This window comes from Triticum dicoccoides, chromosome 3A, assembly GCF_002162155.2.
Source record: "Triticum dicoccoides isolate Atlit2015 ecotype Zavitan chromosome 3A, WEW_v2.0, whole genome shotgun sequence".
In the NCBI taxonomy this organism is placed as follows: domain Eukaryota; kingdom Viridiplantae; phylum Streptophyta; class Magnoliopsida; order Poales; family Poaceae; genus Triticum; species Triticum dicoccoides.
In genome coordinates this window covers 354,294,361-354,316,284 of record NC_041384.1, presented here as the reverse complement: position 1 = coordinate 354,316,284, position 21,924 = coordinate 354,294,361, and the positions used below count along the sequence as shown (strand labels likewise).

General features: G+C 46.1%; 1 protein-coding gene and 1 pseudogene across 4 annotated transcripts in view; one reads left to right on the top strand and one right to left on the bottom strand.

Annotated features, from left to right (window-relative positions):
* Positions 1-17,580: 17,580 nt before the first annotated feature.
* The window catches only part of LOC119268182 (NADP-specific glutamate dehydrogenase-like), an 11,334-nt gene continuing 6,990 nt past the window's right edge, over positions 17,581-21,924 (bottom strand). The window contains exons 10-15 of one of the 4 annotated variants that reach the window (XM_037549753.1): positions 19,376-19,466; positions 19,111-19,268; positions 18,939-19,030; positions 18,426-18,506; positions 18,059-18,132; positions 17,581-17,977 (exon numbers count right to left, since the gene is read on the bottom strand). In XM_037549753.1, coding sequence (XP_037405650.1) covers positions 17,902-17,977; positions 18,059-18,132; positions 18,426-18,506; positions 18,939-19,030; positions 19,111-19,268; positions 19,376-19,466 — 572 coding nt within the window. In that variant the 3' untranslated portion in view covers positions 17,581-17,901. Of the gene's footprint in view, positions 17,978-18,058; positions 18,133-18,425; positions 18,507-18,938; positions 19,031-19,110; positions 19,269-19,375; positions 19,467-21,924 lie in introns of those variants that run through there. The other 3 variants (XM_037549754.1, XR_005132968.1, XR_005132967.1) reach the window with 3 other exon arrangements.
* On the top strand, positions 20,636-20,774 carry LOC119273870 (annotated as a pseudogene).

Here is a 21,924-nt window from a genome sequence, read left to right as displayed (position 1 = left end):
GCTGGTGGCCACCAGGGGCAACTCTGGGCTGGCCTACCGGAAGTTTGGACAATCTGAGTGTGCCCTGAGAACGAGATATGTGCAGCTCCTATCGGGATTTGTCGGCACACTCGGGTGGTGTTGCTGGACTTGTTTTACCATTGTCGAAGATGTCTTGTAGAACCGGGATACCGAGTCTGATCAGAATGTCTCGGGAGAAGGAATATCCTTCATTGACTGTGAGAGCTTGTGATGGGCTAAGTTGGGACTCCCCTGCGGGGATTTGAACTTTCGAAAGCCATGCCCGCGGTTATGGGCAGATGGGAATTTGTTAATGTCCGGTTGTAGATAACATGAACCTTAACTTAATTAAAATGAATCAACTGCGTGTGTAACCGTGATGGTCTCTTCTCGGCGGAGTCCGGAAAGTGAACACGGTGTTGGAGTAATGCTTGACGTAGGTTGTTCTAGGATCACTTCTTGATCATAGTTCTTCATTCGTGCTTTGCCTTTCTCTTCTCGCTCTCTTTTGCGAACAGGTTAGCCACCATATATGCTAGTCGCTTGCTGCAGCTCCACATATTACCTTGCCTTACCTATAAGCTTAAATAGTTTTGATCGCGAGGGTGCGAGATTGCTGAGTCCCCGTGACTCACAGATTACTTCAAAAACCAGATGCAGGGACCGATGATTCCTTTCCAGATGATGAGCTTGAGCTCAAGTGGGAGTTCGACGAAGACTCACGCCGTTACTATGTGTCTTTCCCTGATGATCAGTAGTGGTGCCCAGTTGGGGCGATCGGGACCATGTCGCTTGTTGGGGTTAATCTTTTATTTTGGTACCGTAGTCGGACCATGAGTGTATTGGATGATTGTAATGTTATTCATGTATTTGTGTGACGTGGCGAGTGTAAGCCAACTATGTACCTTTTTCCCCTATTATCTATTTACATGGGTTGTTGTGAAGATTACCTTACTTGCGACATTGCTTTCAATGTGGTTATGCCTCTAAGTCGTGCTTCGACACGTAGGAGATATAGCCGCATCGAGGGCGTTACAAGTTGGTAATCAGAGCCTTCCCCGACCTTAGGAGCCCCCCTGCTTGATCGATTAGCTGGCGTTGTTGAGTCTAGAAAAATGTTTTGAGTCATTTAGGATTATATATATTGGAGAGTTTAGGAATTCTTTTTACTCCCCAGTTCCTTCATCGCTCTGGTAAGGCATCCTGACGTAGAGTTTTGACTCTTCTCTTCTCAAATTTCACTAAAAAAAAATTTAGGATCACGCGGGTATCTTGGAATCGTTCCAATCGATTTGTGACGAGAACATTGTTCTTGGTGCCTCCTGTCATTTAGGGGTTGTGGCAGTGTCCGGGGAGTTGAGCTCCGAGGTGTTGTTGTCACAATTTTATCGTTGCAGTTCTGGAATACCTGAGTTTAGTTTCGCCGACATCGAAAATCTCTTTTATGCAGTTGTTGGTGAGATAACCTCGACGCCACCTAGTACTGGGGCGGGAGTTCGGGAGTATTGCCATAACTTGTATAACGGATGCTTTTCGAAGGTTGAGGTAGACGATTTCTGAAGTTTTTCTCGGTTATGTGTTGAAGGATGGATACAGCTGGATGTAGGATTTGCTAGATTTGGGTGAGATATTATGCTTCCCCTGTATCCCCAACACCTGATTGCATAACCGGAAAGGTTCGGGAGTTTCATAGGTGGGAATTCTTGTAGCTCTAGTTCTTCTTCCACGGATATTTGGTTTGAGATTGGGTGATCCTTACTGAGTATTCGTTCTTGTTCCGTACCTTGTTGTTGTTTTTCTTCTACATCAATTCTAAGTGGCTTCTCAATTTATGGATATGTGACCATTTCAATTGGAATGCATTCATTCATTTTGTTTGGATGTGAGGACTATATATTGCAATTTCAACCCGTTTGATTCAGCTTCAATATTTGTCTGTCAATGTGCTAATGGATGTCAACCTCTTCAGGATGGCTCCTCCAACGCGCACGACTCCGAATCCTGATCCGCCACCACCACCTCCACCTCCGGAGGCATGGCAAGCTGTGATGGCCGCTACCAATGCAAACACGCAGCTGATCATGCAACTTCTTCAAGAGCGCAACCAAGGGAACCAGGGCAACAATCAGAATCACTTTGCTACACTCAACCAGTTCCTTGCTAACCAGCCAAAGACCTTCAGCAATTGTGTTGAGGCAACTGACGCTAATGATTGGCTCGTGGACATATGCAAGCATTTCGAGTGCAGTAATGTCATGCCTGAGGACTTTGTCAAGTTCGCTTCCTTCCAACTCAAAGACCAAGCTGCAGAATGGTTTCAGCAGTACAAAGATTCCAGAGGAGGCCGTGTGATTACCTGGGATGAATTCCATCAAGACTTCAAAGCTCATCATATTCCTCAGAGCGTGGTTGAAAGCAAGCGTGAGGAATTCCGCAACCTGAAGCAAGGCTCTATGTCTATCTACGAGTACAACAAGATGTTTCAGAAGCTCGCCCGTTTTGCTAAGCAGGACTTCCATGACGAGAAGAGCATGATATACCAGTTCAGGGGTGGTCTCAGAGAAGAAATCCAGCTAGCTCTCGTTCTCTTTGAGCCCAGGAGGTACGATGAGTTTTACAACATGGCAATGAAGCAAGAGACCGCTCAACTGAAGTGCGATGCTTCCAAGAAGTGAGTCAGAGATGCTACTCCTTCTTCCTCAACTCAAGTGGCTAAGCAACAAAAGTATTGGCTTCCTCCTCCTCCGTTCCGTTAGCCTTATCAGCAGAAGAGCAAAGGTGGCAGTGGATCTTCCCACCCACCCAACCCTGGCTTTCAGAACAAGACTTCGTCTCAAGCTCCAAGATCAAGTGCTTCGTATCACCGTCCGCTTTCAGAGATCACGTGCAACAAGTGCCAACAGAAGGGTCACTATGCCAACAAATGCTTCAATCAGAGGCGTCTCCCTCCTCCTCCTCCTCCTGTGAGATCGGCAAGTACAGCTGTGGTCAAGCATAACCCCAAGCACGCCAAGGTCAACTTAATGAATGCAGCTTAGGCAGAGGACTGGTCAGATGTCATCATGGGTAACCTTCCTATTAACGATGTTCCTGCAAAAGTACTTTTTTACACTGGTGCATCGCATTGTTTCATCTCGAGACCTTTTGCATCTAAGCATGAGTTGTCTTCTCGAGTTTTGCATAAACCGTTAGCAGTTGTCTCACCGGGTAAATGTTTGCTCGCAAACTACGAGATTCCGGATATTTCTATCATGATGGGTGATTTCAAGTTTCTGGCTTCTTCAATGGTCCTTGGTAACTCGGATATTGATCTTATTCTTGGAATGGACTGGCTTTCTAAGCACAAGGCTCAGCTTGATTGTGCTGCCAGTCAGATTTAGTTGACTCATTCGTCTGAGGATGTAATTGTCTTGGCCGCTCGGGATAATACAATCCGTCTGTTTTATCTCAATGAGAAGGGTGAAGTGGATGCCATCTCTCAAATTCCAGTTGTTTGCGAATATCAAGACGTCTTTCCAGAACAACTTCCAGGAATGCCTCCGCACCAGCCAGTTGAATTCGTCATCGATCTTGAGCCTGGCACGGAACCTGTTTGCAAAAGTCCTTACAAGCTTGGACCTGAAGAGTTGAAGGAGTTGAAGAAGCAACTCGATATTCAAGAGCGAATGGGTCTCATCCGACCTAGTTCTTCTCCGTGGGGTTGTGGAGTTCTTTTTGTGAAGAAGAAGGATGGAACGGACTGACTCTGTGTTGACTACCGTCCATTGAACAAGAAGACTATCAAGAACAAGTACCCACTTCCCAACATCAATGAGCTGTTCGAACAACTCAAAGGTGCTCAAGTATTCTCCAAGCTTGATCTCCGTATGGGCTATCACCAGATTCGAATCCGTGAGCAAGATATTCCCAAGACGGCTTTCAGAACAAGCTATGGTTCATATGAATACACTGTCATGTCTTTTGGCCTCGTCAACGCTCCGCCGACTTTCTCTCGCATGATGAACTTCATCTTCAACACCTACACAAATGACTTTGTCTTGGTCTACCTCGATGACATTCTGGTCTTTTCGAAGAACAAGGAAGATCATGCCAAGCACTTGCGTTTGGTGCTCGATAAGCTTAGAGAACATCAGTTCTACGCCAAGTTCTCAAAGTGCGAGTTTTGGCTCGATGAGGTTCTTTATCTTGGGCATATCATCTCTGCCAAGGGCATAGCGGTGAATCCTGAGAAGGTGTCTGCAATTGTGAATTGGGAACCACCTCAGAACGTGAAGCAACTCCGCAGCTTCCTTGGTCTCGCAAGCTACTGTCGAAGGTTCGTTGAGAACTTTTCAAAGATCGCGAAGCCTCTTTCAAACCTTCTCCAGAAGCACGTCAAGTACGTTTGGTCTCCGGAATGTGACATCGCTTTCAACACTTTGAAAGAGAAATTAGTCACTGCTCCAGTTCTGACTCCTCCTGATGAATCCAAACCGTTCGAGGTCTTCTGCGATGCCTCTCTTCAAGGTCTTGGTGCAGTGTTGATGCAAGAGAAGAAAGTTGTGGCTTATACCTCTCGCCTGTTGAAGCCCAACAAGAAGAACTACCACACTCATGACCTCGAGTTGGCGGCAGTGGTGCATGCTCTTTTGACTTGGAGACATCTCTTACTGGGAAGAAAAGTGGACATCTTCATTGACCACAAGAGTCTCAAGTACATCTTCACTCAGCCTAATCTCAACCTCAGGCAGACTCGTTGGGTCAAAATGGTTCAAGAGTATAATCCGAGCATCGAATATACTCCAGGAAAGGCCAATGTGATTGCTGACGCATTGAGCAGGAAGGCTTACTGCAACAGTCTGATTCTCAAGCCCTACCAACCCGAGCTTTGTGAAGCTTTCCGCAAACTCAATCTGCAAGTTGTTCCTCAAGGTTTCCTCGCCAACCTTCAAGTCTCTCCTACTTTGGAAGATCAGATTCGCGAGGCTCAACTTCTTGATGCTATGGTGAAGAAAGTGAAGATTGGGATTGCCAAGAGTGAACCCAAGTACAAGTGCTATCGCCTTGATGACAAGGATACTCTCTTTTTCGAGGATCGCATTGTTGTGCCTAAAGGTGACCTTCGTAAAGTTATTATGAATGAGGCGCACAATTCACTCCTCTCCATCCACCCTGGGAGTACGAAGATGTATCAGGACCTCAAGCAGGCTTATTGGTGGACTCAAATGAAGCGCGAGATTGCTCAGTTCGTGAATGAATGTGATGTCTGCAGAAGAGTGAAGGCAGAACACCAACGACCAGCTGGTCTCCTCCAACCTCTTGCCATTCCAGAATGGAAGTTTGACCACATTGAGATGGACTTCGTGACTGGGTTTCCAAAGTCCAAGCGTGGCATTGATGCTATATTCGTTGTCATTGACAAACTCACTAAAGTGGCTCACTTTCTGCCTATCAAAGAGTATATCACTGCAGCTCAATTGGTGGAGCTTTATACCTCTCGGATTGTCTCTCTGCACGGCATTCCACAGTTGATCTCTTCAGACCGTGGCAGCATCTTTACCTCCAAGTTTTGGGATTCTTTTCAGAAGGCCATGGGCACCAACATCCGCTTCAGCACAGCTTTCCATCCTCAAACTAGCGGTCAAGTCGAGCGTGTCAATCAGATTCTTGAAGATATGCTCAGGGCTTGCGTTATCTCCTTCGGTATGAAGTGGGAAGATTGTCTTCCATATGCTGAATTCTCCTACAACAACAGTTTTCAAGCAAGTTCGGGCAAGGCCCCATTCAAAATTCTCTATGGCAGGAAGTGTCGTACTCCTCTTAACTGGTCAGAGACCGGTGAACGTCAACTTCTTGGAAATGACTTGATCACAGAGGCAGAGGAAATGTGCAAAGTCATTCGTGATAACCTCAAAGCAGCGCAATCGCGCCAGAAGAGCTACTATGATAGTAAGCATCGTGATTTGGCTTTCGAGATCGGAGACCATGTTTACCTCCGCGTCTCTCCAATGAAAGGTACTTGTCGCTTCGGTATCAAAGGGAAGCTTGCCCCTATATACGTGGGTCCTTTCAAGATCGTCAGCAAGAGAGGCGATCTCGCCTATCAACTCGAGCTTCCTTCAAACTTTGAAAATGTGCACGACGTGTTCCATGTCTCTCAGCTCCGCAAGTTCTTCAAGACCCCAGACCGCACCGTCAACTTCGAGGACATTGATCTCCAAGGAGACCTTTCTTATCGTGAGCACCCAGTTGCTATTCTTGAAGAGACTGAACGCAAGACTCGCAATAAGTCAATCAAATTCCTCAAAGTCAAGTGGTCACACCATTCCGACCGTGAAGCTACCTGGGAACGCGAGGATCACCTCCGTTCTGAGTACCCGGCGTTTTTCCAGTCCTAGATCTCGGGACGAGATCCTTTCGTAGTGGTGGAGTGTTGTAACACCCTGGATGTAATTTACCTTATATGTATCCCAACTCTTGCCGTTTCCGGCGCTAAGTTATTTTATTTTCCTCGGGTTCGGGTTTTTGTCTCCGCGTGTTGTTTCCTTTGTCATGCATCTCATATCATGTCATCATGTGCATTGCATTTGCATATGTGTTCGTCTCATGCATCCGAGCATTTTCCCCGTTGACCGTTTTGCATTCCGGCGCTCCTATGTCCTCCGGTGATCCTTTCTACCTCTTTTCGTGTATGGGGGTTAAACATTTCCGGATTGGACCGAGACTTGCCAAGCGGCCTTGGTTTACTACTGGTAGACCGTCTGTCAAGTTTCGTGCCATTCGGACTTTGTTTGATACTCCAACGGTTAACCGAGGGACCGAAAAGGCCTCGTTTGTGTTGCAGCCCAACACCCTTCCAATTTGGCCCAAAACCCACCAAAAACCCTTCCATCATCTAGAGCGTTCGATCACGATCGCGTGGCCGAAAACCACACTCCATTTGGAGCTTCCTAGCTCCCTCTATGCCTATATATAGATCCCTTCCCCGAAATCCGGTCAAACCCTAGTCCTCTCACTCTCCTCGCGCCGCCGGACGAAATCCGGCCGGCCGGACATGTCCGCCCACTCCGCCGGACGAACCAGCGCGTGACACATGTTCCCGCGGGCGCCCACATCGCCGCCGACCGCGCGGGCCCGCCGAAGCCCAGCGCCGGCCCCTGCGGCCCATCCCGCGTCCGCCGCCGCCTGCCTCCTTCGCCCCGACGCCACTCGCTGCCCCTGACGCCGCTCCGCCGCCCACCGGCATCGCGCGCCTCGCCGCCGCGAGGTCCGGCTACCGCTAGCCGCCCCGCCGCCGACCTCCTCCGGTCGTCTTCAACCCCGCCGGCGCCGCCCCGCACCGGATCCGGTCGCCTCCGACCTCCCCGGCGTCGCCCCGCATCGGATCTGCCGTCTCCTTGACAACTCTGGAGGACCCATCTCCATTTCCGGCGACCTCGGCGTCCATGCAGCTACAGTGCGCCCAGATCTGGATCTGAGACAATCCACTCGGTTGACTTTATTCCCCCGAAACCCTAATTTTTGGCTATTTTCATCATGGTGTAACTCCGCATCTGTACCTACGATTTGCGCGTGTAGCATATCAAAATGTTCGCCTTAGAGAGTACATCATTTCATCTCATTGCATCATTTTCATTTGAGCTCATCTTGATGCCCGAAATGCTGTTGGAAGAGGGCTATGTGGTTAAATTGTCAGATCTATTTCATCAAATAGCTATTTGTCATTTTTGACATGATTATTGTGTGCATGATATGCTCCTGAGCTCTACATGTGTTTTGTTATATGCCATGCCATCTTTACATAGGTGCTTACCATGTATTTTTGTGATATGTGTGGTGACTAGCACAAGCTTGCAAAGTAGTGCATTCAGGGACTTAGAATTTCTCTAAGTCCTTGTCCTAATTTTGTCATTATGCCATATGTTAATGTTGTTTCCTAGTGATCCGTACCTCTTTTGAGGATGATCAGTAAGGATGTTTTGTTAACATTGTTGTGCTCTATCCATCCATGTCTTTGTTTGCAATTATGAAGCACCCTAGCTTGATTCAATCGAGCTCTACTTTTGCTATTTCGTGAATCCTGACAGATTGTTGACTTGTTAGCGATTTTGCCGAGGATGTTGTTATTGATCCATGCATGCTATGTTATTGTTCTTGCCATGTCTAGCTTCTATGCCATGTATTATTGATGGGTGTATGCTTAGTTGGTCATGCCATGCTCTATCGTGAGTGCATCGAGCTTGTAAACATGCCTACTCATTAACAGATTTGCATGCTCCAGTATTTCACTAAGTCTGTAATCTGATTATGTTTTTGCCATGTTCACATGCTTGCAATTATATTTTCTGATCCCTTTTGGCTCAAGGTCACTAAGGGACTTTTGTTAAGTACTTTGAGTAGCTTCATGTCATGCCTTGCTTTGCCATGTTAAGTTCCTGTAGAACATAGTTTTCATGCTCCAAAGTGTGCTACCTGATATTAAATTCCAGACTTGTGTTAATTTCACTAAGTCTGAAACCTATTATCGTTTGCGTTTTTGCCATGCTTGTGTGAACCTGTTAATGGATGAATTAGCCGTAGCTCAGTGTTCATCTTTTGTCAAGCATCATGAGTGGATCCCTGCCATGTATTTTGTTGTCATGTTTGAGTGCTGTAGCATAATTATCTTGATGCATTTAGATGGCTACTTGCTGATTATCGCAGACCGGTGCCATATTTGTTTTGCTTGCCATTTCCAAACCGTGCATCCGATTCCGGTGATCTTTATATCGATTTCAACCGAAATCACCTCACATTTCCAGTGGCACTCTTGGATTTCCATGTTGAGGCCAGTTTCAATCATTCCTTGTCAAATCTTGCATATGCATCACATATCGCATCCCGCATAGCATATCATGTTTGCATCATGTTGTTCGAGCATTGCACGTGGTTGATTGTGTTCCTTTTGCTTGTTTGTCTTGTTTGGGTAGAGCCGGGAGACGAGTTCGCTAATGAGGAGCCCGTTGAGTTTGCTTACGAGGATCAAGTCAACTCTGACAACTTTGCAGGCAAGATGATCATACCCTCTAAATCACTTCTATCTTTGCTTGCTAGATGCTCGCTCTTTTGCTATGCCTATGCTACGATACCTACCACTTGCTTATCATGCCTCCCAAATTTCCATGTCAAACCTCTAACCCACCATGTCCTAGCAAACCGTTGATTGACTATGTTACCGTTTTGCTCAGCCCCTCTTATAGCGTTGCTAGTTGCAAGTGAAGATTGGAGATCGTTCCTTGCTGGAACATTGTTTATTGTTGGGATTATCACCATATTATCTTGTTATCTTAATGCATCTATATACTTGGTAAAGGGTGGAAGGCTCGGCCTTTTGCCTAGTGTTTTGTTCCACTCTTGCCGCCCTAGTTTCTGTCATATCGGTGTTATGTTCCCGGAATTTGCGTTCCTTACGCGGTTGGGTGATAATGGGAACCCCTTGACAGTTCGGCTTGAATAAAACTCCTCCAGCAATGCCCAACCCTGGTTTTACCATTTGCCACCTAGCCTTTTTTTCCTTGGGTTTCCGGAGCCCGAGGGTCATCTTTATTTAACCCCCCCCCCCAGGCCAATGCTCCTCTGAGTGTTGGTCCACCTCGTCAGCCGCCGGTGGCCACCAGGGGCAACTCTGGGCCGTACTACCGGAAGTTTGGACAATCTGAGTGTGCCCTGAGAACGAGATATGTGCAACTCCTATCGGGATTTGTCGGCACACTCGGGCGGTGTTGCTGGACTTGTTTTACCATTGTCGAAGATGTCTTGTAGAACCGGGATACCGAGTCTGATTGGAATGTCTCGGGAGAAGGAATATCCTTCGTTGATCGTGAGAGCTTGTGATGGGCTAAGTTGGGACTCCCCTGCAGGGATTTGAACTTTCGAAAGCCGTGCCCACGGTTATGGGCAGATGGGAATTTGTTAATGTCCGGTTGTAGATAACATGAACCTTAACTTAATTAAAATGAATCAACTGCGTGTGTAACCGTGATGGTCTCTTCTCGGCGGAGTCCGGAAAGTGAACACGGTGTTGGAGTAATGCTTGATGTAGGTTGTTCTAGGATCACTTCTTGATCATAGTTCTTCATTCGTGCTTTGCCTTTCTCTTCTCGCTCTCTTTTGCGAACAGGTTAGCCACCATATATGCTAGTCGCTTGCTGCAGCTCCACATATTACCTTGCCTTACCTATAAGCTTAAATAGTTTTGATCGCGAGGGTGCGAGATTGCTGAGTCCCCGTGACTCACAGATTACTTCAAAAACCAGATGCAGGGACCGATGATTCCTTTCCAGATGATGAGCTTGAGCTCAAGTGGGAGTTCGACGAAGACTCACGCCGTTACTATGTGTCTTTCCCTGATGATCAGTAGTGGTGCCCAGTTGGGGCGATCGGGACCATGTCGCTTGTTGGGGTTAATCTTTTATTTTGGTACCGTAGTCGGACCATGAGTGTATTGGATGATTGTAATGTTATTCATGTATTTGTGTGACGTGGCGAGTGTAAGCCAACTATGTACCTTTTTCCCCTATTATCTATTTACATGGGTTGTTGTGAAGATTACCTTACTTGCGACATTGCTTTCAATGCAGTTATGCCTCTAAGTCGTGCTTCGACACGTAGGAGATATAGCCGCATCGAGGGCGTTACAGAGACGCAACAGGGGGCCCACGAGGTAGGGGGGCGCGCCCCCCATCCTCGTGGTAAGACGGTGGGCCCTCTGGCCTTCATCTTTGGCAGATATTTTTCTTATTTTCTGAAAAGTGTCTCCGTGAAGTTTCAGGTCATTCCGAGAACGTTTGCTCCTGCACATAAATAACACCATGGCAATTCTGCTGAAAACATCGTCAGTCCGGGTTAGTTCCATTCAAATCATGCAAGTTAGAGTCCAAAACAAGGGCAAAAGTGTTTGGAAAAGTAGATACGTTGGAGACGTATCATGGCCAGAAAAATGTTCTCGGAATGGGTTGAAAGTTGGCATGCGGTGTTGTTATGTTGTCGGTAGGTCGCCTGCCAAGTTTCATCGCTTTCGGAGTCCGTTTAACGCCCCAACGGATAACTATAGCGACAATATAGTCGGTCAAATCGTCGGACGTTTTCGGTCTCCGAAAACTGTTGTCGGGTTTTCCCTCTCTTTCCTCTCTAGACCGTCTACACAGTCCACTACCTACCACTAGGTCCAACCTAACCTCTCTCGTCAGCCCGCGGCCCTCCTCACGCGCGTGTCCGAAAGTTGTCCCGAACCCGACTCGGACTGTCGCTACCGTTGTGTTCGGATCATCCCCAAACATCTACAAAACGTCTTCGTTTTCTTAATTGGGCTCCCTAACCTATTTATTCGGGACCGTACGATTAAGATCGGAGGGACCAAATGCCCCTATCCAAAAATCCACTTGTTATATATATCAGATCAAACCCTAAAACCTAGGAGTTTGTCCCATCGCCGCCGCCACCACCTGACCAAATCCCCCCTCGGGATCTCCCCTGTCTGATCCACTGAACCAACCAGCCGCCCTCCTCGTTTGCCCCTGATCCAATCCAATCCATCCCCTCCCGATCCAAAAAATCCAACCCACCAACCAGCGCAACCCCCTCCTCCTCGCTCGATCCCTCGTGCCCGAGGAACCAGCATGCCCCGAGCCACCTCGTCGGAGTAGTAGCAGCAACCGACGACCGCGCTGCCTCCACCTCGTCCTCAACCCGCGGCCGCCGGACCCCCCTGCATGCCTCCACCTCGAACCACCTCACCTCCCTGTTCCCGAGCGCCTCGGCCTTCCCCTCGAGCCGGAGCTCTCCGTCGTCGGTGACAGCAGCAGCACCCGAAGCTCCGGCGCCTCCGCTTATTCTCCCCGAGGATCAGCAGAGCTCACCCGCCTCCTCCACATCGTCGCCGCCCCTCCTTCCTCACGTTCTTCTTCTCCCTCTGCTCTAACCTCTCTCTCTCTTCCCCGTGTTCCCCTGCAGGAGCACGAGCTCCCTCCTCCTCGTCCCCGTGCCCACAGTAGCAAAGCAGGATCCGGCCCCAACGCCCCTCCCCGTCCTTCTTGTTCGGTTCCTCTTCGGACCCGGCAGGTCTTCGCCATCGACCGTGCCCGACATCGCCATCCTCCTGAATCCGTCGCCACTGCCAAGTGCCTCGCCGGAGAATGATGCCCCGCTCCTAGAACCGCTCGTCTCCAGCGCCGCTGCCGCTCTGAACCTCTCATCCCGCTGCTGTTTCTGTCCTTCAGAGTTCAGAGACGAGAGCAGCAGCACCTCGCCCCGCGCCCCGCGTTGACCGCATCACCAGCGCCTGGGCCACCGCGTCACCAGCGCCTGGGCCATTTCACTGCACAGCCCAGCAAAGCGAATGGCGCGCCAGGCCTCTCCATCAACTGGGCCAGGCCCACTAGGTGAGGCCACACCCAGCGCCCCACCTTTTTTTTCTTCTTCTTTCTCATATTGGGCCTGCCAGTTTCGGCCCATAGTATGTTTTTTTCCTACGCTGCGTTTTTAGCATTTATCCTTAGAGTTGCAGTTTTACAGTTTAGTCACTCTAGTTCATGCATTTAATAACTCACAAACCGTGCATCGGATTTAAACAAACTTTATATGGAAGTTGCTTAGAATTTTGTGTAGATTAATAATTTCCAACTTCCATCCATGTTTAAAATGTTTAAACTACTGTTTGCATGTATTTGCTTAATTGCCATATTAAAATGCTTTAATTCGTAACTAATTAACCGTAGCTCGGATTTAAATAATCTTTATATGTAAATGGGCTAGAAAAATGCCTAGTTTAACATGGTGACATTACTTTGCATGCTTAACAACTCTAAAATATGGTCTAGGACAGAACAGTACCAAATCGAATATATGCTCATGAGGATTTCTCCAGACTTGTTGTTTGTTGTTCCGGCATCATTTAAACTTGCCTAGATATGTAGTTTTGATTTGCTTCACCTCTTGCCATGTTAATCAACATTTAATATTGTTGGGTACATAAACGAGATCGAATTAAATAACTTGAATGTGGTGTTCCATCAATATGCAACTCGTTGCATATTGAGCTCCACTTAACTTGTAGTGTTGCTTGTGCACTTTGCCATGCCATGCTTCATTAAACCGGACATGCATCATACTTGGTTGTGCATCATGCCATGTTTATGTGATGGTTGTTTTACTATATTGTTTGCTTCTTTCCGGTGTTGCTTCTTCGGGTTAGTTCCAATAATGTCGCGTTTGTGAGGATCCGTTCGACTACGTCCGTTTGTCTTCTTCATGGATTCGTTCTTCTTCCTTGCGGGATCTCAGGCAAGATGACCATACCCTCGAAATCACTTCTATCTTTGCTTGCTAGTTGCTCACTCTATTGCTATGCTGCAATACCTACCACTTCCTATATCATGCCTCCCATATTGCCATGTCAAGCCTCTAACCCACCTTCTCCTAGCAAACCGTTGTTTGGCTATGTTACCGCTTTTGCTTAGCCCCTCTTATAGCGTTGCTAGTTGCAGGTGAAGTTGAAGTTTGTTCCTTGGTAGAACATGGATATGTTTGGGATATCACAATATATCTTGTTTACTTTAATGCATCTATATACTTGGTAAAGGGTGGAAGGCTCGGCCTTATGCCTGGTGTTTTGTTCCACTCTTGCCGCCCTAGTTTCCGTCATACCGGTGTTATGTTCCTTGATTTTGCGTTCCTTACGCGGTTGGGGGAATGGAACCCCCTTGACAGTTCGCTTTGAATAAAACTCCTCCAGCAAGGCCCAACCTTGGTTTTACCATTTGCCACCTAAGCCTTTTTCCCTCGGGTTTCCGGAGCCCGAGGGTCATCTTTATTTTAAACCCCCGGGCCAGTGCTCCTCTGAGTGTTGGTTTAACCTGTCAGTAGCCGGTGGCCACCAGGGGCAACTCTGGGTTGGCCTACCGGAATCTTGGACAATCCGGTGTGCCCTGAGAACGAGATATGTGCAGCTCCTATCGGGATTTGTCGGCACATTCGGGTGGCTTTGCTGGTCTTGTTTTACCATTGCCGAAATATCTTGTACCCGGGATTCCGAGTCTGATCGGGTCTTCCTGGGAGAAGGAATATCCTTCGTTGACCGTGGGAGCTTGTGATGGGCTAAGTTGGGACACCCCTGCAGGGTTTGAACTTTCGAAAGCCGTGCCCGCGGTTATGGGCAGATGGGAATTTGTTAATGTCCGATTGTAGAGAACTTGACACTTAATTTAATTAAAATGCATCAACCGCGTGTGTAGCCGTGATGGTCTCTTTCCAGCGGAGTCCGGGAAATGAACACGGTTTTGGAGTTATGTTTGTGCATAAGTAGTTTCAGGATCTCTTCTTGATCACTTATAGTTCACGACTGTTGCATTGCTTCTCTACTCGCTCTTACTTGCGTATGTTAGCCACCATATATGCTTAGTGCTTGTTGCCGCTCCACCTCACTACCCTTTTCCTACCCATAAGCTTATATAGTCTTGATGTCGCGGGTGTGAGATTGCTGAGTCCTCGTGGCTCACAAATGCTTCCAAACAGTTCCAGGTGCCGATGATACCAATGCAAGTGACACAACTGAGCTCATATGGGAGCTCGATGAAGGCTGTGTTCGTTGTGTTGTTTCGTTTCCAGTTGATCAGTAGTGGAGCCCAGTCGGGGCGATCGGGGATCTAGCATTTGGAGTTGTCTTCTTTTACTTTGGTTCCGTAGTCGGACCTTGATTGTATTCTGGATGATGTATGTATAACTTGTATTTGTGTGAAGTGGCGATTGTAAGCCAATTCTTTATCCCTTTTTTATTTAATACATGGATTGTGTGAAGATTACCCCTCTTGCGACAAACCTACCATGCAACTATGCCTCTAAGTCGTGCCCCGACACGTGGGAGATATAGCCACATCGTGGGTATTACACTACTTATATAGGAGCAAGGGGTGGCGGCCAAGGAGGTGAAGGACGTCCCAAGGCATCCTAAAACTAACCCTAGGTCGTACAAGGCTCATGGGCCCAAGTGGAGGTGGTGAAACACCTTTAGACTTGTTGTTTGACTCAGATTCTGCTGCAGCGTTAGATTGTTTCGTCAATATCTCAATGCTCCGGACTAATTTGAAGGTGATTTCAAATGGGTTGGAAATAGCACGAAATCTACTTTCCATGGAAAAAAGAATCACCCAATTCGGAGTCCGTATGAAAAAGTTGTTGACGTTTTGAGTTAGGTATGTTTGTGCAGTCCAAATCTGAATCCAGAACATGAGAGGCTTGGACTCTATCTTCTCTTGGCCCAAAAGTGACGTGAGAGGACTTTTTGAATAGAACCTAAAATTCTCCTTTTCCCTTATCTTCATATGTGGATTGTACAAATGTCCCATACATCTGCAATTAGACAAAACACAAAAGTGTGTGAAGTATTTTTGTTCTGGATAATATAAATAGATTATTGAATAGTTTGCACTAGAAATCACCTGACAAATATGCATGTATGCAATATTTTTGGTCGTATCCAAGGTAGTTATGTCCTCATCACGACTAGTTATTTGGTGATATTTCAGTCCTTCGGATTTTCCTTAATAAACTCCTCTCATATCAGATCTGGCCTTACCCAATCTCTTTTGAAATTTTCAGCATGTTTTAATCGTCCACTATGCATTGGAGTTTCTGGAGATTAGCAGCGTATATGCCCAAACCATCTCATATGATGTTGGATAAATTTCTCTTCAATTGATGATACTCCAATTCTATCTCGTATATCAACATTCTGATCTTGATCCTTTATTGTGTGGCCGCACATCCATCTCAACATGTGCACCTCCGCTACACCCAATTGTTGAACATGTTACCTTTTAGTCGACCAACACTCAGCCATACAACATTGATCACCGTTCTATATAATCTGTTTTTTTGTTTTTGTGGCACTCTCTTATCACAGAGAGCGCCAGAATCTTGACGCCACTTCATCCACCCGACTTTGATTTGATGTCTCACATCTTTATCGATATCATCATCCTTCTTCAGCATTGACCCAAATATCAAAAGTTGTCCTCTGAGCTAACACCCATCCATCAAGGCTAACCTCCTCCTTCTCCTCGTGCCTAGCAGTACTGAAACTGCACCTCATGTACTCAGTATTAATTCTACTAAGCCTAAAACCATAACTATAACTTTCTATCAACCCTAGTCCGACTATCATCGATTAGCACCACATCATCCACAAAGAGCATACATACACCATGGGATATTTCCTTGTATATCTCGTGTGACCATATTCATCATCAAAGCAAAAAAGGCAAGGGCTAAAAGTTAACCCTTGGTGCGGTCTTATTTTAATTAGAAAGTCATCAGTGTCGCCAGCACTTATTTACACACTTGACACAATATTCTCGTACTTGTCCTTGATGAGAGTAATATACTTTATTGGGACTTTGTTTTTTTCCAAGGTCCACCACCTGGCATTATGTGGTATCTTATCGTAGGACTTCTTCAAGTCAATGAACACCATATGCATGTCCTTCTTTTGCTTCATGTATCTCTTCGTAAGTTGTCGCACCAAAAAAATGGCTTCCATGGTCCAACACTTAGGCATGAAACCAAACTAATTTTTTGTCACACTTGTCATTCTTCTTAAATGGTGCTTAATGACTCTCTTCCATGGCTTATTGAATGGCTTATCAGCTTAATTAACAATATAGCTTCATTGGATGGCCCATCGGCTTAATTTCATGGTAACAAGTACAAGTTTGAACATCTTCTTTGTTCTTGAAGATTAATACTAATATAATCAGCTTTTATTCTTCTAGTATCTCGTTTGCCGGAAAAATGAGTTTGAAAAGTTTAGTTAGCCATACTATGGCTATGTCTTCAAGGCCTCTGCACACCACAATGAGGATACAATGAGGCCCATCAACTTTCCTTCTTTCAACCTTTATAAGCCATTATAACGCCGGAAAATGCCAACGAAGGCCGAGCTCCAGTGAGCTCGTTTACAATTTTTTTTTGGAGTGTGAAAAATTCCAAATTTATTTTCTGAACACACATGCGCATGTATACTATGTATATGCAAAATTTCACGGTGTTATATGTTTACATGTGGCGTACAGGAAAAAGACAAATACATATTTTAATGGGCCTTTTATTTTTGTTATTGGGCCAGAAATTTGTTATTTTTGTACAGTCTACAAATCAAAACATTTTTCGAAGAAATTTAACACATTCTTGCGGAATACATATAAGTTTCCATGGTATTTTTTTCAGATTTTTTTGAAACTTTTAAATACGCTTTTTGACTTCTTCAAAATACCGAGCTCACTAGAGCTCGGCCTCCAAAAATCCGCACTCACTATAACGCCTGCTAATATCATTAAAAGAGTCGTCCAACTCAATGATATCATCAAAATAGTCATCCGACTCAATGGTAGCGCCCTCGTTCTCTCCATTGAACAAATTGCCGAAGTACTACCGCCATTTATGTCTCCTCGTCCTTCACCAGGAGCTGATATCCTCCATCCTTGATGCATTTGACTTGTCATATAAGGCATATACTACTAAAAGCATTGTCTTAGCAAAACCTAATACCCTCAACACTCGGTAGCAGAATTCACACAAAAAAGGAACATTTCCTTCTTCAAGCATTGATGTTGGCAGTAATGAATAAATACATGGGGGATCTACAACAGGAAACACTTCTATACTCTAAATATATCTAAGCTTTTCCTTCATACCAGAGGAAAGCTTTGACAAGGCCTAAACATAAAATTGATCTGTGAGGGAGGCTACCAATAAACGTAAAACAGTGATCTGTGAGGAAGGCTACGAATAAATGTTGAATGGCTGCAGCAACCACAGTACAACCAGAGATCATGGATGCAGCCCGCAGGGATGTCAAATTCTGCTTCTTGACAGAACAAAAACGCTTAACTACACACATCCTTGATCAGTCATGGCTTGTGCAATGTTCAGGAAGGCCGATATGTTTGCACCATGCACCAAAGACCTGGAGAGAGAGTACTTGATCAGCTTCTAGAGTGAAAAGCCCGGTGTAGGCAAATGGACAAGATATCGCAAGGAAACTAACTCTGGGTTCTCTTTCAGGATTCCATATTCTTGAGCAGCTTTCATCGACCTGTCATATGTTTGCTTTACTGCTTCCTGTTTTAACCAAAAGAAGAAACTTAGTAGGGCTTCATATTACCACATATGGAAGGGTAGCCACCTCCTTCGACATAGGCATAGTGTCGATCTTATATGACTCTACGTTGCTGATATGTCGTTTTTTGGGGTCAATTTGTTAGTATTTGGCTGTGTGGATCTTAGTTATGCAGAGGCCGGGTGTTTCTCATCATGCTTTGTATCCACTTGATGCTACATTTTGAGTTAATAAATACGCCCTTTATTGAAAAATGGAAGGGTAGCCACCAACGGGCAGAAGCAGCGGCTTATACCTGTATTTTGTTCTCGAAATCCTCTACTGACCACTGCATTAAGCTGAACTCTGGATTCAGTTCAAGTTCACCGACTGCTACCTGTTTGTTATTCAAGAGAAACAAAAAACATGAACATGTTTGGGAATAGTGTGAGTCTAATGATTTACTGTCGGGAGCATATGTATGAGACGGGAATCCGTCTAAGTGGTTTTCATTAAAGTAGTGTTTCAAATATACGTGCTCAGTGCAAAGTACATCAACCATACTTGGGAAAGTGCTGAGCTCCAAAATTTTGGAAAAGCCCATGAGAATCAGTCAAGATTCTGGTGTAGATTGAAATGAAGTTTTAACGGTTGGAGCACATACACTTAAAAATAGACCACAGTATCCTTTACAAATAAAAGTTAAGTTTTAATCTCCCTTAAAATTGTAAACTTTTCTAAGTGGGCTGTACTGAACCACACCTCATTCTTCTATGAATGGCAAGAACAAACAAAATGATTGGCAAGAACAAACAAAACAGTGAATTACCCCACCAGCAGCAGTTGCCTTTGCTGGAGCAACATGGACTTTTGCCTTTCTTAGGATATCAACTGCTTGACCAGTGCATGGCATGTTTGAACCTGCAATTAACAAACACAATTAATCTGCAAAGGATAAACACTGAGAAGGCAATCAAAAGACACAATTCAAGACATCATACATTCTATAAGAACACGGCAACCAGAGCTAATTATTGAAAGAGCCTCCCCCTGGTCAATTTCATTTTGTGATGCACAAGGGAATGCAATATCACACTGCTCACCCCATGGCTTAGCATCATTGATATATTTGGCACGTGGAAATGTTTTCAAGTATTCCCTGTTTGGTAAAATGGAAAGTGGCATCTCAAAAGCTCAACATTTACAAACTAAAATTACAGGAAAGGCAAATGCTTTTCCGAAAAAATATGAAAGGCAAATACCCACTTGAGGCTCCTTTGTTGTGCCTTAATATTCCTTATAAGTGTATATTTCACATAATCAAACCCGTCTCCATCAAATAGATAGCCTTCTGAATCTGCAAGAATTGCGACACTCAGGTTCCATGGTCAGAACTGATATTGCTAATGCAAATGTACAACAACAATCTTCTGATGAAGATGGAGGTTTCCAGAGTTCAACCATTGGTTTGGTAAGAGATATTTCCTTAACAAAACCAACAGAAACCTTTAAAGTCCTGAAATCCATTATCATGAAGAAACCAACGCGAAGCACAAAAAACTATTGTAAGAATGTGTAACTACATGCCCCTCGAGAGTTACAGTTGACGCCCTTCGAAATCAGATATCAACCGTGTTCAATGGGAGGTAGTAATAATAATGTGAACCATGTGGGTCTTGGGGATATGCAAATACTTAAGAACAAATCACGATCGATTGACCAAATTCTGCGTGCCTCTCATGGCTGTTAAACACATATACATGTTACGTTGGTCTTCAGAGTTGGCGCACAGGAGACGTACAGGAGATAGACTAGGTTGTTAGACAAGTCATCCAATATCTTGTAAAACCTCTTATCTCTTTATCTCTTCCTCTCCAAGTTGTAATCTTCTCCAACAAACTTGTATGCGCTATTGTCAGGGAGGTGCGCCCCTGCAGCCTATAACACGTAACGCGCCCCCTCACATCGAGGGTAAGACGCTTTCGCCTATTCGCACATGGTAATCAGAGCCTCCTCTTCCAAACCCTAGCTGCTCCATAGTCCCAAGCCATGTCTTCCTCCAGCGCCCCCCAAACCAATCTCAGTGGCCAGGTCACGGAGAAACTCTCCCGGACGAACTACGTCCTGTGGCGAACACAAGTTACGCCGCAGCTGAGGGGAGCTGGGCTCTTCGGCTACGTCGATGGAACTGTACGGAACCCACCCGCCTCCTCGTCACCAAGGACAAGGACGGCAAGGAGTCGTCCGAGCTCAACCCTCTCCATCCCATCTGGGTGAGGGAGGATCAGCAAGTGCTTGGCTACCTCCTCAACAATCTCTCCAAAGAAGTGCTGATCGCGGTGACCACGGTCACCACCGCGCGCGCCCTCCGGGTGGCGCTTGCAGGCATGTTTTCCTCTCAATCTTTTGAGTCGTGTCAACAATATTCGCACTGCCTTGATCAATGCACAGAAGGGCAACCAATCGGTTGCTGCATACTACGCTCATATGCGTGGTCTTGCCGATGAACTCGCGGCGGCCGGCAAGCCCATCCAGGACGATGAGCTCATCTCCTACCTGCTGCATGGGCTGGATATGGACTACCAGCCCCTCGTCTCCGCCCTCGACGCCCGCGTCACGCCGGTCTCCCTTGACGAGTTGTATGCCATGCTAAGCAACTTTGATCAGCGCGTTGCTCAGTTTCACAGCATTGGCGGCGGCTTCAAGTCCTCGGCCAACGCGGCCACTCGCGGGCGCGGCGGGTACTCACCTCGTCCTCGCGGTCCTCCTCGACACAAGGGCAAGCAAGGTGGTGGCCGCTCCAGCAACTCCGGCTCCCGCGGCGGACGCCCCAACTTCACCAACAACAGGGGCCGTCATGGCGGGGCGGCAACGGCGGCGGCTCGGGCTGATCACGACCTGATGCCGTGCGTTGCCAGGTCTGTGGCAAGCCTAGCCACACAGCCAAGGACTGCTGGTATCGCTTCGATGAAGACGAAGCCTCCTCTGATGAAGATGACAAGGTTGCCGCCGCCGCCCATGGATCCTATGGTGTCGATACCAATTGGTATCTTGACAGTGGCGCCACCAACCATCTCACGGGGGAGCTTGAGAAGGTGACCCTTCGTGAGAAATACCATGGAAAAGATCAAATCCACACGGCAAGTGGTGCAGGTATGAGGATAAGTCATATAGGTCATTCGGTTATACGTACCCCTTCTCGCAAGATTCATCTTAAAAAAAATTGCATGTTCCTAGTGCCAACAAAAATCTTCTCTCCGTTCATCGAACTAGTATTGATAATCATGTGTTCATTGAATTCCATCCTTTCTTCTTTTTGATCAAGGATCAGGCCCCGAGGAAAGTTCTCTATCGAGGTAGATGTGTTCGAGGGCTTTACCCGTTGATTCCGGAGTTTAGAAGATCAAATAAACAAGCTTGTGGTGCTATCAAGCTTTCGTCCACACGATGGCACGATCGTTTAGGACATGCCTCTTTTCCTTAGTTGAACGTTTGCTTAGGAAAAATAAGCTCCCGTTTGTTGGTGAGCGAAATATTGAAACTATTTGTGATTCTTGCCAAAGAGCAAAATGTCATCAATTACCTTATCCCATATCAACTAGCGTTTCTACTCAACCTTTGCAATTGATATTTTCTGATGTTTGGGGTCCTGCCCCCACCTCTGTTGGTAGACACACATACTATGTTAGCTTCATTGATGACTATAGCAAATTTTCTTGAATTTATCTCCTCAAGAAAAGATCTGATGTTTTTCAAGTGTTCAAAAATTTCCAAGCACTTGTAGAACGCAAGTTTGACAGCAAAATTATTGATGT